This window comes from Sceloporus undulatus, chromosome 9 (genome assembly GCF_019175285.1).
Source record: "Sceloporus undulatus isolate JIND9_A2432 ecotype Alabama chromosome 9, SceUnd_v1.1, whole genome shotgun sequence".
Classification (NCBI taxonomy): domain Eukaryota; kingdom Metazoa; phylum Chordata; class Lepidosauria; order Squamata; family Phrynosomatidae; genus Sceloporus; species Sceloporus undulatus.
In genome coordinates this window covers 27,057,153-27,073,580 of record NC_056530.1, presented here as the reverse complement: position 1 = coordinate 27,073,580, position 16,428 = coordinate 27,057,153, and the positions used below count along the sequence as shown (strand labels likewise).

Here is a 16,428-nt window from a genome sequence, read left to right as displayed (position 1 = left end):
CTCTCTAGGAATCTCTAGGTCTTTCAGTGCCACTTTTAGTTAGAGTTTCACTGGAGGAGCTAGAAAGGCCTAGTAGAGTGTCCTCTCTAGGAATCTCTAGGTCTTTCAGTGCCACTTTTAGTTAGAGTTTCACTGGAGGAGCTAGAAAGGCCTAGTAGAGTGTCCTCTCTAGGAATCTCTAGGTCTTTCAGTGCCACTTTTAGTTAAAGATGACCATAGAGTTTCGCTGGAGGAGCTACAAAGGCTTAGTAGAGTGTCCTCTCTAGGAATCTCTAGGCCTTTCAGGGCAGCTTTTAGTTAAAGATGACCATAGAGTTTCACTGGAGGAGCTACAAAGGCCTAGTAGAGTGTCCTCTTTAGGAATCTTTAGGCCTTTCAGGGCAGCTTAGTTAAAGATGACCATAGAGTTTCACTGGAGGAGCTACAAAGGCTTAGTAGAGTATCCTCTCTAGGAATCTCTAGGTCTTTCAGTGCCACTTTTAGTTAAAATTGACCATAGAGTTAGAGTAGCACAGGAGGAGCTACAAAGGTCTAGTAGAGTGTCCTCTCTAGGAATCTCTAGGTCTTTCGGTGTGACTTTTAGTTAAAGATGACCATAGAGTTTCACTGGAGGAGCTACAAAGGCCTAGTAGTGTCCTCTCTACGAATCTCTAGGTCTTTCAATGCAACTTTTAGTTAACGTTGACCATAGAGTTGCACTGGAGGAGGACCTAGATATTCCAAGAGAGAACATATGAATCAAATCTCTAAATAATCAAATCCACAAATATGGAGGGATGAGTGTATATAATTGGTTTTAATGCAAAAACATCTACTTCACCCTCGACACAAAAACTCTCAGAGGGAAAAAAGAAACAGAAAGAAGAAAAGAGATGCACATAATGCATAATGCTAAGATAGAGAAGTCAATATTTTGCTCTCCCAGCTTCCAGGAAAGGAGGCATGTATGCCAGTGCTCAAGTTCGGTCCTTAGCATTTCTGTATGTCAGGCGATACGAAAGACTTTGCTGGGAACCCCAAAGTCCCTGCTCCACCAGAGAGAAAATCAGGGCTGGAAGGTTATAAGGTGGCCTCTTATTAAAAGGATCTGTAGCTCAGTGGCAGAGTGTCTTTGTTTTGTACATGGGAGGACCCAGGTTTGGTTCTTTGGGATCTCTAGGGCTGCGTACACATTGCAGAAATAATCCAGGTTGGCGCCATTTTAACTGCCGTGGCTCAGTGTTATGGGGATTGCAGTTTTGGGATAATGGTTCCTTCCAGTTTGCAGAGCTGTTTGCATCGAGGGGAGCGTGTGTGAAACCGTGTCGCGCATGCAATGCTAACCCTTCTCTGTTTGCCTTTTCGGTGCCTGATGGCGACCGTTTTTAGAAACCTTGACAGCATCCAGACGACTTCGGTTTACATAACCCCTCTGCGAACACGCCCTGCGTCTGGCACGCGAGGAGTGCCAACTGGTTCCTTGCTTACGTCAAGAAGGCTCTTCCAAGTACTCTGTTAGCACGGCGACGCACAACAACACAACACCCACACAGCTGAAACCACCCACCCACACGCTGCCGGCTGCCTGTTGTCTGGGCTGTGCGTTGTGTTGTTTTTTAGGGGGGAAGGCTTTCAAACAGATGGTTGTAGCGACCAAACATGGCTGGTTGCAGTAGAGATGGCTTGGCGGTGGAGGAAACTTCCATTCTCTCTCTCTCTCGCCGGCGACGTCAGGGAACGTTTTGGCCTGCCGACTCCTCCGCCACCGTTGTGGGTTGTCTGCAAAAAGGAGGCTGTGTGGAGACTGTCACAGCTGGGTCAGCCGTCACCGAGGCACGTTGCTGTGGTAACGGTGCCCTGGACGGATGATGGATTTGGGAGAAAATGCATCTGATGCTGTTCGAAATGTGCAATCTCTCAATGACCTGGCAGGAGAGTGGGATATCCAGTAGTTGCAATGGGTGGGATCCGAGGATTGAAGGTGTTTTGGGGTGCAAGCCGGTCAGTTTTACTTCCGTAAGCAAGGTGACCAGATACCATCACTGCAAAATGTTGATCTGAGGACAAGCGCATAAAACAACATAAATTGCATCCTTAGAGTTACAGTTGAATGATCTCAGATCATATTGATCCTGTAATGTTAAGTTGCATAAATTATTCTAATACTCAGCCACTGTCCATAACATGAACAGTGTCCACATTTATAAGTGACCCATGGTTTGGGAGTGCGCATATTTGTGTCATTAAAAACCAGCATGTACTAGTGAGTCTTTGATATTCCTGTTCAGTACATTTTCAGTACTGCCAAAATGTAGGGCGTTATACAATGAAAGCTAAAAAGACTCATGTGCAGTTGGTCCCCCACCACATTTGGCTTTTGCAGCTTTGACTATTTGTGGGTTTGATTAATACATTTGCAATAAGAATCTCTTTAAGTCCTCCACCGCAGTTCTGTTGGAGGTTGACCATAGAGTTGTGCTGGAGAAGCTTAGATGTTCCTAGAGAAAACACTTCTGTATGCATGTGTCGGTCCTCCAGCATGATTCTGTGGTCAACCTCTGGCAGATATTGACCACAGAATTGCACTGGATGACCTAGAGATTCCTAGAGAGAACATTGTGCTAGGCATTCGTACTTCTGTGGTCAATGCCAGCGTACTTCTGTGGTCAATGTCTGGCAGATGTTGACCACAGAGTTGCCCTGGAGGACCTAGAGATTCCTAGAGAGGTGTTCTTTTGGATAAAAAGAATAGTGGTTTTTAATTTGTGGTTTTTCCACATTCACCCCTGACTCCAGCAAATGTGGCGGGACCACTATAAATATAAATGCATGCTTCTTAGTCATGATCGGAATGGAGGATGTTTTGGGATTCTTCCTGGAGAGAAGACTGTAATGTATGACATGTCCTGGAAAAAGAGGACATATGATTACCCAATCTGCATAGAATCATAGAATCGTAGATTTGGAAGAGACCACAAGGGCCATCCAGTTCAACTCCCTGCCATGCAGGAAATCACAGTCAAAGCATCCCCGGTTGTGATTTCTTGCATGGCAGGAATAAGGCTAGGTTTCCAGGCCTTTGGACATCTTGGCATGCCATGTTAGGAGACACATTGCTAACAGTGACTCATTTGGGGAATAAGGTAACCTGCTCATGTGAGACATTGAGCCTTCTCTGACAAAGAGCTCTGGTGCCACAACTCTAGTTCCCAGAATTCGATAGCATGGAGCCATGGCAGTTAACATGGTGTCAAACTGGATTATTCCTGCCGTGCGGATGCAGCCTCAGTTGGCCATTTGAGACTGAGCCATCACAAACTTCTTGATTTAGAACAGGGGAAGCTCACAAGACATATATATTATGGTGGAGAAAGCCCATTCCTACCCCAGCGACTGAGAGGACCGTAACTATATTGAAAGAATGAAGAGAGGTGTGCATTGGGTTGGGTGGCCAATGACAGCCCTGTCCATGCGCATCAACTCCGACGGTGGGAGCATCGACTTCATGGACATCATCATTCTCAGGCCAAGGAGGTCTGTTGTCCACCAGATAAATGAATTGGCTGGCAGGTCTTTTGATACTTCATTTACGGCTCCCAAACAAAGAAGGACTGAGCATCCATCCCACAAGCTCATTTGGCCACGCAAGGAAAACCCAGAAGCAAACTGGCGTCGGTGTTTCCGAGGGGCGCTTCCATCTCTGTGCTCTTTGAGCGCCAAGTCGGGTGCCCTCCTGGCGCTGCCTATATTTAAACCAAGCAGCCTCTGGTCAGGTCATTTGCATGCTTGCTCACGAAACCTTGGCGAAGGAGGGAGGGATGGCTGGATGGATGGTGGAGGCGTTCACTACAGACACACAGATTAGAAGAGATAATGCTGCTTGCCGAGTAGGGAGTGCCTACATGTCGGCTGGATTCTCCATCGCTACGTTTAGGTTATGAGATTGTAAAATGGTTGTAGAATCGTAAAGTTGGAAGAGACCCCGAGGGTCATCTGATCCAACCCCATTCTGCCTTGCAGGAAAATGCAACTTCAGGACTTTCAGAAGTCCACCCAGCCTCTGTTTAAAGTCCTGCAGAGAAAGGGAGTCCATCTCTTACACTAAATAAGTTCTTCCTAATGTTTAGGTGGAATTTTATTGTCATTTGGTCTTTGTTCTAGTCTCTGAAGCCGCTGAAAACAAGCCCATTCCACCTTCAGATACTTGAAGGCATCATCTCATCTCTCAGTCTCCTCCTCTCCAATCAAAAATAAGGCTAGGTTTCTAGGCCTTTGGACATCTTGGCCACGCTTCTTTGGAGATGTCCCAGGTGAGATCCGACTTGAACACCTTGAGGAACTGTGCCATAAAGAGCCCAGGGGCATTGAAGTTCAAAACATCAACTTTTCTAAGCCCGCTACCGTGAAATGTTTGCAGGCAACCAGTGAAAACATCTTTTTGTGATTCTGGCGGCGTCTTTCCCTCCTGCGCATGGCCCGACTTTTGTTATGGGTGAGAAGCTCATCCCTTGGAGGGAATTGTCTCTGACTTTTTGGCTCCCTTCTGGCATAAGAAGCAAGATTGTGTTAAGAAAGAAGATCTGGAAAGGCGTCCCTGCGCAATGCACTTTCCCCATCAATAATACAGGTTGCGGTGTTGGAACTAGTTTTGTTTTTCCAGGGACTAGGCCTGGGAAGAGCAGCTATGAACAAACTAGACATGATCCAAAAGGGCAGTCGAGTTAGGGTTATCCAAGCCGGTGTATTTCCCATCGCCATATATAGATGCAAGAGCTGGACAGTGAAGAAAGCGGATAGGATTTCAACTCATTTGAGAAGTGGTGCTGGAGAAGAGTGCTGGCTGTCTATGCAAATACAGGTATTTCAAAATCCCAAATACCTCTGGTCCCAAGGGTTTCCGAGAAGGAAAGTCTCTTTAAGATGACTTTCTCTCTTGCAAAGACTGAGGAAGAACGTTGAGCCTTCAGCTCTTCTACCAAAGTTGGCACAGCTCAGTTCATCTTTGGATAGCTCCTACAGCATTCAAAATTAGACACAGCGATCCCCAAACTTGGGTCCTTCGGAGGTTTTGAACTTCATTTCCCAGAAGTCCCAGCCAGCTTGGCCAATGATCAGGAACTCTGGGAGCTGTGGTCCAAAATATCTGGAGGATCAATTGTTGGGAACCACTAGATACCTAGAGAAAACATTTTACTATACATCCTCCAGTGCTATTCTGCAGTTAATGTCTGAGGGATGTTGGGCATGGAGTTGTGTTGCAGGGACTAGAAATGCCTAGCAAGGTCTTTGCTTTAAAGAAAGTATGGTTTTAGTTGTGTTTTTTCCACTTTCATGGGGATCCTCTGCCCCAGCGGGTGACATTGAAGGCTTTCATGGCCGGCATCCATAGATATTTGTGGGCTTCTTCAGGCTCTGTGGCCATGTTCTAGAAGAGCTTATTCCAGCATCTATGGCTAGCATGGAAGAGAGCATTCTCCAAAGATGCCACAGCCACAGATGCCGGCAAAACGTCAGGAATAAACTCTTCCAGAACATGGCCGCATGATCCGAAAACCCCCACAAAAACCGATTCATCCTATTTCTTTACGCCTATTGCTCCGCTCATCGGTTTGCCTCCATCCCTCTCTCTTTCCCTTCTTCCAGCATGCCTTTGTCTATTCTCTCTCTCTCCTTTTTTTGCATCAGTCCTTCATTATTCCCCCCTCTCCGTTCCTGATGCCATACCCATAGGCAGGCCTCTAGTAGTGCCCACCTGCCTGCTCCCATTAGCTTTGCTTCCCGTGATGGGTGCCGAGATTTTTCCTTCCCATATATATGTGTGTGTGTGTATATATGCTGAATTGCTTTCCCTGTCGCAGGGGGCTCTGGGCCCAGCCAGCCTCGGCGGCGTTCCCTGCAAGGACAGCCCAAGGTTGGATGCCAAGCAGGGCTGCCAAAAAGATGCAATGCATGCTGTGTGTAAGTGTATGTGTGTGTGAAAGAGAGACTCTCTTTTTTCCCCTCCCGCTGGCGCATCTCTGAGGGCATGCCTCCTCCTTGCTCCACCGCTGAGCAAGCTGGGCACCGCCAGGTGGCAATCTCAGAAGTAATACTAATAAAAGATTATTATAATCGATAACGAAATTCTTGGTGGAGGAGGAGGCACTGGGGAGTTTGTCGCACCCAAACCCAGCCATGGCTGCTTAGAAATGTGGGAAGTGAGCATGGACTGAGGAAAGATGGTTTTAGTGGCTGGCTGGCAGGGATTCTCCAGGGCTATCAGATTTTCCCACACCGATTGGAGATTCAGCCTGGCACCTCCTGCATACAGAATAGCCGCTGCTGAGTGAGTCAGGTTATTATAGACCTCAGCATTGTGAATAAAGGAGTCATTTACATTTTTTTAAACTAGAAGGAGCGGCCTTGTACCTGGGAACATAGCTCTGCTTATGTGCGCATTGGAAAGGAGAATCATGTAGTCCACGGGTTGCATGCCATCCCTAAAAGACACCTATGTGGCCACTGGGCTTCTCCCAGACCTTTAAGAATTGCTTTTGAGCAATATATATATATGGCCTTCTCTTGAAGCTGAGAGAGTGTGACTTATCCAAGGTCTTCCAGTGGGTTTTGTGACCAAGCTGAGAATTGAACCCTGGTCTCCAGAGTCGTAGTCCAACGCTCAAACCACTACTCCGCTATGCCTACGTATATCACTTGTCAGGGAATGCAGTCGCACTCATCCTGTAGCTGCGCTTTCTCTGACCTCATTCCCACTTACAGATAAATCGGTGTGCAATCCGAATCGATGCATCGATTCGACAGTGGAGCATGGTTCCCACTACATTTGCCCCGATTGCATTTCCCCCCCTCTAAAATAACCCACTTATGGTTCACTTTCACACATGAATCGGTTCAAAATGGACCCACTCCAGCTGGCTGAAGGGCAAATTTAAATCGATTCCGAGCCGCAACCGGTTCATCGGTGTATCAAAAAAGACGCGGGTTAAATGGCTCTGGCGCATGGACCCTCCTTTCCGAACCGCTTCAAGTGGGAACCAGGATCATTCAAACTGGTTCAAACTGTATTGCGATCCAGTTTAAAAGGCAGTGGGAATGAAGCCTCGATGATTCCCAAACTTTGCTCCTCCAGGCATTTGGGACTTCAACTCCCAGAAGTCCCAGCCAGCTTAGCCAGCAGTCAGGAATTCTGGGAGCTGAAGTCCAAAGTTTGGGAACCATTGCAGCCTAGGCAATTGATTGCAGACTAGCATGGCTATGTATCCAAATTTTCTTTACCCCAGTGCAATCCCTCCTGGGTTTGGATGATTTATTGGGGCAGGATTGCAACCCCCATAATCCCCAGGGACCGTGCACAAGAGAATTTCCACTCCAAAAAGGCATGTTTGCAGGCTCTGCCTTTTCTAACTTGGCGGTTGGCCATGCTTTTGGTATAAGAGGTCAACTCTCCTTCTGCCACTTTGAATATTCCTCTTGCTGTGTTGCGTGTTGCGTTGCAACACCATTTGCTAGAAATTGCATTCGTTCCTAGCGTCTTTATTAATTCGTCACAGCTGTGCCCCATTGAATTCCCTTTTACTTTCCTTTGCAACCTCCCCTGCAAAAGAGATGCTGAAATCTGAGTCTGCACTGGAGAATTAATGCAATTCAACTCTATGGCTCAATGCTATATTATCCTGGGATTTGTAGTTTGTAGTTGCACCCGAACCTTTGGACACGAAACGGCAAATCCCAGGATTCCATTGCGTTGAACCATGGCTGTTAAAGTGGTATCAATCTGCATTAATTCAGTAGTGCAGATTAGACGTTGAAATCCATTTTCTATTCTGAAATAGAGTAGGTCCATTGAATTAGCCAGATTTACGTAAGTGTTTACTTAGCATTCAGGAACTGATTTAGTGAGTCTACCCAACATGGGACTTTCTGTCCCAAACTAGAGTAGATCTATTGAATTGGGAAGATTTACGCTAGCGTTTAATATTCAGGCATTGATTTAACGGGTCCTTTCTCTCTTTCCGCCGGCTCGGTGCCCAAAGCAGTTTTTGGGTTCCCGGGATTTTAAGCACTTAGCCTTTTCTCTTTTCTTTAAAGACGTTATTTATATAGGCCTCCCAATACTAATGTTCCCTGGCCAGCTCACAAAAACCATAAAATATTTAAAAACACAATAGTTAAATACAAGAACCAAAAGCAAGGAGCCGGAGCATAAAAGGTTGTGTTGGCACTGCAGCGGAGGGGAATGAATCGGAACTGCACAGCGTCGGCACAGGCGCACAAAGATGCGAAAGGTTTGCCTGGTTTGCTCTTGCCTAGTGTCCATTGCCCATGCTATGGATGATACTACTACTACTAAGTAATGATGTCCAGGCTTGACAACTGTAGCATTTCATAGCTGGGGCTGCCCTTAAAGGTGGTTTGGGAATTTGCATTGGCCCCAAAGGCAGCGGTCGCCTTGGTCATTGCAGCCATACGTTGCAAATAATCTCATGCCACTGCATTGCCACATGCACCGGCACATAATCTGTTTTAAGGCCCGAGTTCAAGAAGCTAATTTTGACTTGTTCAATCCATCAAAGTCCTCATGTGCTTGTGTGTACTCTTGAAATCTTTCTCCAAATTCTCTCTCCATTTGTTATGTGGCGCCAGGTTATCAAGAGAAGGGATTACTGGGTGGTTGCACCTCATTGCGTTGTTCAGAGACGTTGCATGTTTTCCATCAGTGCAATTGTAAATATCCTCCAAATGTATGCGCACCTATAAAGTTTGCACAGTTGCCATGCCTCGAAAATCTTTACTATATATATCTACCCCCAAAAGTAAACTTTGATTGTGCCATTTTATATCGGAGATACCATTTTACTATGCCACTGGATTTAATGGTACTTGAGCATCCACAGATTTTAATGGCCACTGGCAAATGCATTTCTTTTTCATTCCATTTCATTTGTATGCTGCCTTTCCCCCAGAAGGGACCCAAGGTGGCTCACGGATACCATGCACACATGGGTTGTGTTCATATTTGTTTTATTCACCATCCGGGCAAGATACGTTTTGAACCGCAACTCCCCAAATCCTGCAGCCAGGGATTCTGACATCTGTAGTCCAAAAAGTGTCACTTTTCCCAAACTGCTTTGACCATTGAGATGTGTCACTTGAGCCAGGGGCATCACTAGGGATGCGCGAGGGGTGCGCACTGCACCGGGCGACACCCCAGAAGTGGGTGAAGACGCATTGAATGCTCTTGTCCATCCCAAGAGCCTCCACCACATTGGCCAAATAGTCTGGGATTCTGGGATCTGAAGTCCAAAATCCCTTAAAGGGCACAGTTTGGGGACCGTTGCGCTAGACCCAAAAAGTCTGTTGAAGAGAGGAAGGCTGGTATTAAAAAGTGATCCGCACTGGGCATCAAATATACAAAGTATGCCACTGAGTCGAACTTAAATTCAGTCAACTCAAGACCATTAGAACTAGTCCAGATCTAGATCTAGTCTAGATCTAGATCTAGGGCAGAAGAGAACCAGGTTGTCTTTAGAGTCCTTTAAGGATTTGAAGAGTCCTAAGATGTCCTCTCCCTCCCCGTTTTTTCCTTCTCCGGGGCTAAATATCCTTCCGGCGTTTCCCTCGGAGGATTTGTTTTCCGCGGGGGCCGCTTTGCAAATGCTCCAAATGAGGTTCGTCATGAGGATTTAAAAAGATGAATAACGTTGCTCCGAAAGAACGAACCAATAAATCACACGAATTGAGTCATTCATCATCGGCTCGGGAAAAATATGTGAATGTTGTTGAATTCTCCCCGGATGGGTGTCTTCTGGCTGACGGTTTCTCGGCTCGCAGGATCCCCGCTTATTATTATTATTATTATCATTATTATATTTATTATTATATTTATATGTCTCCCACTCCTTTTCCCATAGTAGTGAATGCATGATTTTGGAGACTTGACTGTGCAAAAGAAGTTGTAGCATCAAACGGTGCCAGGATGAGACTAAACTTTCTTTTCCTTCTTTCTTTCCCTTGCTGCGTTCCCGCAGAAGAACTCACGATGGAAGGTGAGTACATCTTTCATATTTTAAACATGTCCTAAACTTTCTTGGTTTATAGGGGGTTTGGGTTGGGGTTCGAAAGGATTGCAGTGCGTTGCGGAGAAGGTTGCGCTGAGTTCCAGAGGCTTGTCTCATGGGAAGGTGCGCGTCTCATGCTTTGGAGCCCCTTTCCATCACCGAAGATGATCTGCGCTCCAGAGAGATTAAAAAAACCTAATGCTCTTGACAATGTAAACAGGGTTGGGAATAACTCTTATTTGGAGAAGGGACCTTCTTAGGGCGGCTGATGCTTTGGGGTGGGGTATTGGCATGAAGGTGATAATGGAGTATTGGGAATACTGGGAATATTGGGAAGGGAGGAAGGTTTTTTGTTGGAGTGTCCTGAGTCGACAGAGTTTTATTTGCATTTTCAATCCTTGAACCTCGCATAACATCTTGCAGATCTGTGATATACAGTGTGCCCTTCGTATCTGTTAGGGTTTGGGTCCAGGACTGCCTTGCAATGGATGCTGAAATCTGGGGATGCACAAGTCCCATTAAATACAGTGATTATTATTATTATTAGTAGTAGTATTACAATGGGCCCTTTGTATCCTTTGAGGTTTGGTTCCAGGACCACCCTGCAATGGATACCAAAATCTGGGGATGCTCAATTCCTATTAAATGCAATGGATATTATTATTATTATTATTACAGTGGGCCCTTGGTATCCACTGAGGTTTGGGTCCAAGATTGCCCTGCCACGGATACCAAAATCTGGGGATGCTCAAGTCCCATTAAATACAGTGGTGGTGGTGGTGGTGATGATGTTGATGATTACAGTGGGCCCTTGGTATACGCTGGGATTTGGTTCCAGGATTGCCCTGCCATAGATACCAAAATCTGTGGGATGCTCAAGTCCTATTCAATGCAATGGGTATTATTATTATTATTATTATTGGGTTTTGGTTCCAGGACACCCGCTCCCCACGGATACCAAAACCTGGGGATGCTCAAGTCCCATTAAATGCAATGGGTATTGCGACTGTTGCTTCCTCCTAGTTGCAGTTCCCTTCCTTTCCTTGGCTGTCTTCATGTACTGAACTTAAGACTGCAAGCTTCTAGGGACAGGGACTTCTGGTCTTGTACTTCACAGAACAAATGGTGCTATAGAAGTCAATAATACCAAGGACTGTAATAGCGAATGCATGCAAAGGGATCTGGGAGACTGTGCATAAGAAGTTGTGGCAGCACAAGCTTTCGTAGACTTGCTCAGCTTCTTCGGATGCATGGAGCGAACTAGGAAGGACCTTTGTACGCAGGCTGTGTGAATAGCCATAGAAATGCAAAACTTGTGCGCATGGGGATGAGGCGACGTTTTGAGAACTTTACAAGTTCATTCTTAACTATGGGCAAACTGAACTTGTCACCCCATTGCAACAAGTTTGCAAGTTTCGAAAATGAGAGAGGATACACGTCTTCAAGTTGCCTGCCGACGTATGGCGACTCCGTACATTTCATAGGGGTTTCGTAGGTGAGGGAATACTTAGAAGTGGTTTGGCCAGCGGCTTCTTCTGAGAAGTAGCCCACGGCACCTGGGCTTCGTTGCCGGTCTCCCCTCCGAGTCCTAACCAGGGCTAACCCTGCTTCCACAGGACCTCCACTTTAACCGAAAAAGGGATCAGAATCTCTGTCGGAGATCTTGGAAAGCTATTACCTTCTAAAGCAAGACAGTTCAGGGCAGGATGGACAAATAGTGTGACCCGGCGTAAAGCAGCCTCCTCTGTTTCAGTTGTGTTGCGCTTCTGTTGTGACAGTGTTGTCGCAACAAGACGGTTCCCTGCCTGCCTCCCAACCCTTCTGTGTGCATTGCCTTCCCTCTATGATTAGAGGGTTTCGCTGGCAATGAGGAGGTGGCTGCATGCATAGGTTACTCACTCTCTGTTTGTGTAGGAAACAATGAGTAACGGTGTTAGTAGAGGAAGATTGCACGCTGCAAGCATCACTCTTTATTCCTTGCCTCGGCAGCAAAAGTGCATCTTTCTCACCATACTTGCACCAACCCCGAAAGCCGAAAGAACGCCCAATGTTCACTTTAAAATTTGGGTGTCTGGACGTTCCTTATTGCGTTGCTCCAAATCAGAACTTAATGCAAACTATGATAGCCCTGTTTAAGCATTGGAAGGGATATCAGATTGAGGATGGAGCAAGCCTATTTTCTGCTGCTCCAGAGAATAGAGCAATGGAGCAATGGATGCAAGCTCCAGGGAAAGAGATTCCACCTCAGCATTAGGAGGAACGTCCGAATAGTAAAAGCTGTTCAACAGTGGAAGACGCAGCCTCTAAAAGTGGTGGAGTCTCCTCCTTTGGAGGTTTTCAAATGGAGGCTGGATGACCATTGGTCAGGAGTGCTTTGATTTGAATGGGGTTGGGTTGGATGACCCTTAGAGGTCCCTTCAAACCCTATGAGTCTGTGACCAGAAGGACAGACATAGCACCATGCGATAAGTACTATCCGAAGGTGCTTTTATCCCTGTTTATAAGTGATAAAAGCCCTGCGATTAAGTTTGGACCCAACCCAACGTTGCTTTTGGTTGCGACAGACTCGACGTCGGGGATTCTCTGCAGCAGATGTCTTTAGGGTTGCGGTTGTGTGTGCGCCAAACTGCAGATTGCAAAGCGCACATCCGCAGACATGGGTATGGGCCCAGGCTGACAAGGACATCAAGTTGCGATAAACACTCCGGTGTTCCTTTTTCAGGGCAGCCTGTTGTCGGTTTGCTGGCGCGCGTTCCAAGGAGAGCATCGAAACGTTGCAAAATGTAGGTCCCAGAATCCACCCGCTGCTATGGCGAACAGTCATACTCTTTGGGGAAATTTGGGAAACGCAATCCCCGAAGTGACATTTCCAGACTTGGAGTGGTGACAACAATTGTGGTTGTTGTTATTGTGTGCCTTCGAGTTGTTTCCGATTCATGGCGGCAAACCCGTCGCAGCATTTTCTGGGCCCATTTCTTCAGAGAGGGTTTGCCATTGCCGTCCTCTGAGGCTGAGAAAGTGTGACTTGTCCACCTGTATCCTCTAATTTTTGGGTTGCCTTGAATGATATTTGCCATAAGGGTTTATCACACGAAGGAGATCAGGAGTTTATCCCGCGAATATCCTGGGGAAATGACGCAATCCCGCGAAACGATTTTACATGACGGGGCACAAAACCTGCCATTAAAGTGGTCACAAAGAAGCATTAACGTGCATCTTTTTACTTCTGAGATTTCACCAACAAAGCATTCCGATATCACTTTATTTGTGCAATTGTGTGTTGTAACCATTCGCGCAATCATTCGCCATTTTCGCTTTATTCACGGGATGCTTCAAATGCTCTTTAATCTCTCTTTAATGCCAAAATTAGTTAGTGTGCTAAACTCCATAGTCCCCAAAAAGCCCCCCAAAAGTAGCTTTTCCTAGCTTTGGCACTAGCGCGCAAAACCCCAGCGCATTATTTCAAACCTCTGCAGAGGATTTCACTTTATTTATTCGGCGCACTTATTCTTCCCTTCATTGAAAAAGGTCTTTTTTTTAGCACACTTATGTTTGTCAGTTAACCAACGTAAAACAATAATTACCCTCCAAAGAAAGAAAGCCCCATTAAAGCCGCGCTGGCAAACAAATTAAAAAGCGGCGTTGGAACAATAAGCGGAGCAACAGGTTTACTTGCAAGTAAAGGCAGCTCATCCCTTTAAATATTCCGGTCTTGTCCTTTTGCGCAGCTGCCGACGTCCATTTCTTGGACTAAGCACATTTCTTCGACTATCGGGAGATTGCTTGGAATCCAAAGGGAAAGCTTCCTAAAGCTTGTCTTCCTCTTTCTTCTTCTTCGTTTGACTCCTCCGACGTCATTTGATTTTTAAAAGCCTTCCTTTCGGGTCCGCTTTCTCTTCATTTCAGTTGCATTACAGGCCTGTGGCGGTTTTTAAATAGCGGTGCCAACTGCTGTGATGCGCTGCGGGAATTTATGACTTTGGGGAAAAACATTGGTAATACAGTGCCCAAGGGACAAGCTTGAAAAAGGTACTTTTTTGGGGGGGGGACTCAAGTTCCCAGAATTCCCCTGTGTTCTGAGTTGCCCTGTGGGATTCTGGGAGAAGTACTTCTGGGAAAGTAACACTGTCACGCACTGCAATAATCTTGTGTTTGGGTGCACACCTTCAACTCGCCTTTTGACGTACAACAAACCAATGACCCTCATAGGGTTTTCTTCAGCAAAGAATACTCAGCAGTGTTTTTTTCCCAGTTCTTTCCTTGAAAATAACTAACTACTATAACTAACTACTAACCAGAGCTGGCCCTGCTTAGCTTCCAAGACCAGATCTGGATCTGGTGCCTTTAAGGCCTTGGTTCCCAAACTTTGGTCCTCCATTTGTTTTGGAGGTCAGATCACAGAAGCCCCAGCCAACTTGGCCAAGAGTCAGGGATCATGGAGCTGAAGTCCCAAACATCTGGAAGACCAAAGGTTGCAAACCCTTGCTTTAAGATATTTAGGTCTCCAGAGCAGTCTTAGGAGTGTTGTGATGTTGCGGAGTTTGTGCAAAGCCTGCGTGCATTTTTTTGCAACCTTTGTTCCGGAGTGGCGCGGCAAGGCGTTCTCTTACTGCACATTTTTAGCACGAGAGGCTATGATTTCTGTGCTTTTGGAGGAACTCAAAGGTTCATGCATTACAATGCGGCCTTACCTTGCCGCTGAGGAACACCGTAATGGAGTCAGGGATCGCTAGGTTAGGTAGCAAGGACAGTGATGCCATCTACCTTGATCTCTCAGGCTTCCCTGTTCCTTTTGAGATGATACACAACCTGCACATTTGCTGGGAGTACAATAGACTTGTCTCACAGTCATATATCATTGTGTGCTACCTTTATGAAGGGAGTAATTGCTTTGCTTGTCGGACTATGACTCTAGAGACCCGGGTTCGATTCCCAGCTTGGCCATTAAACCCATTGGGCAACACACCTTCTCAGCCTCAAAGGAAGACAATGGCAAACCTCCTCTGAACCAACCTGCCCAGAAAACCCCATGATAGGTTCACCTTTCTTGTTGTTGTGTGCTTTCAAGTCATTCCCAGCTTATGGTCACCCTGATGCAACCCTATCATGGGGTTTTCTTGCCCAGATTTTGTTCAGAGGTGGTTTGCCATTGCTTTCCCTTGAGGCTGAGAGAGTGTGACTTGCCCAAGGGCACCCAGTGGGTTTCATGGCCAACCTGGGAATTGAACCCTGGCCTCCAGAGTTGTAGTCTGGCCCTCAAACCGCTACACCACGCTGGTTCTCAGGTTCTCCTTAGAGTCACCATATGTTGGAAATGGCTTGAAGGCACACAATGCCAGCGATAGCAGTGGGAGTGCCAATGTGTCATAGTGAATTGAATGTTGGGCGACGACTCTGGAGACCAGGGTTCGTTTCCCAGCTTGGCCATGAAACCCATTGGGTGATCTTGGGCAAGTCATATGCTCTCAGCCTCAAAGGAAGGCAATGGCAAACCTCCTCTGGACAAATCTTGCCAAGTAAACCCCATGATAGGGTTACCATAAGTCAGAAGAGATGTGAAGGCACACAATGGTAGTATGAATGGGCACCTTGGTGTCTTGAGATGGATCAATAGGGCTGGCTAAAGGGATTGTCAGAATGAGTGCTTCCAATGCACATTTTATGGCTGTCACTGGATTGGGACAGCCCTGGTTCCTAGTGGTTAGTTCCAGTGTCTCCTCATCCCTTGGATCCAAAGGCCTGGCTTTATCTTGGCCTCCTCGGCTGTTCCTCCTGTTGATTCTGCGCCTCCGAGCAGAGATGATCGCTGCCAAAAGCGCAGCATTCATCTCCAAGAAAAATGACCCTCTGCCTCGCCTGGAGCAGGGGACCTGAGATTAAACCCGCCGACGGCGTCGTTGCGCACTCCATCACCTGGCGCTTATCTCCCGCACGCGCCTTTTTCCACGTTGTCTTGTTGGTGGCATCTTGACTCCTCGCGCCAAGGAGCCGGCTGGCTCTCTTGTTCAGGCAGACAGAACCATTTTTTAAGGCGAGGCTGGGTTTGGTTGCTGATGGAAGGGACACCAGAGATGTCCAAAATCCTGGCCGCAAAATCCTCTTCCCCAAAGAGAAGCGCATAGAGCCGAGCCTGTATTGGAGCTATAGCATCCAGAACCTTAACTCGCTCCTTTGAAAATTTAGATTGAAACCGGAGATAGTTGCATGGCTTCGCATACATTGGAGCAACCAGCTTCCCCGAAAGGAGGGAATGTGACAGAGAGAGGATAGGTTTGGTGCAATCTGTCCTGTTTTTTCCAACTGGATCTGAGCCAGGTCTTGGTGCCATGGCACATCTCCAAAAATATGTGCAGTAACAACAGTGGAGTGTAATAATGGGCATGTGCTGAAT

General features: G+C 46.6%; 1 protein-coding gene across 18 annotated transcripts in view; it reads left to right on the top strand.

Moving 5' to 3' along the window:
* NRXN2 (neurexin 2) overlaps positions 1 to 16,428 on the top strand; it is a 286,100-nt gene that overhangs the window by 38,674 nt on the left and 230,998 nt on the right. For all 18 annotated transcript variants that reach the window (XM_042439705.1, XM_042439702.1, XM_042439704.1 and 15 more), the window contains exon 3: positions 10,008 to 10,025. In XM_042439705.1, the coding sequence (XP_042295639.1) occupies positions 10,008 to 10,025 (18 nt within the window). The remainder of the gene's footprint in view (positions 1 to 10,007; positions 10,026 to 16,428) is intronic.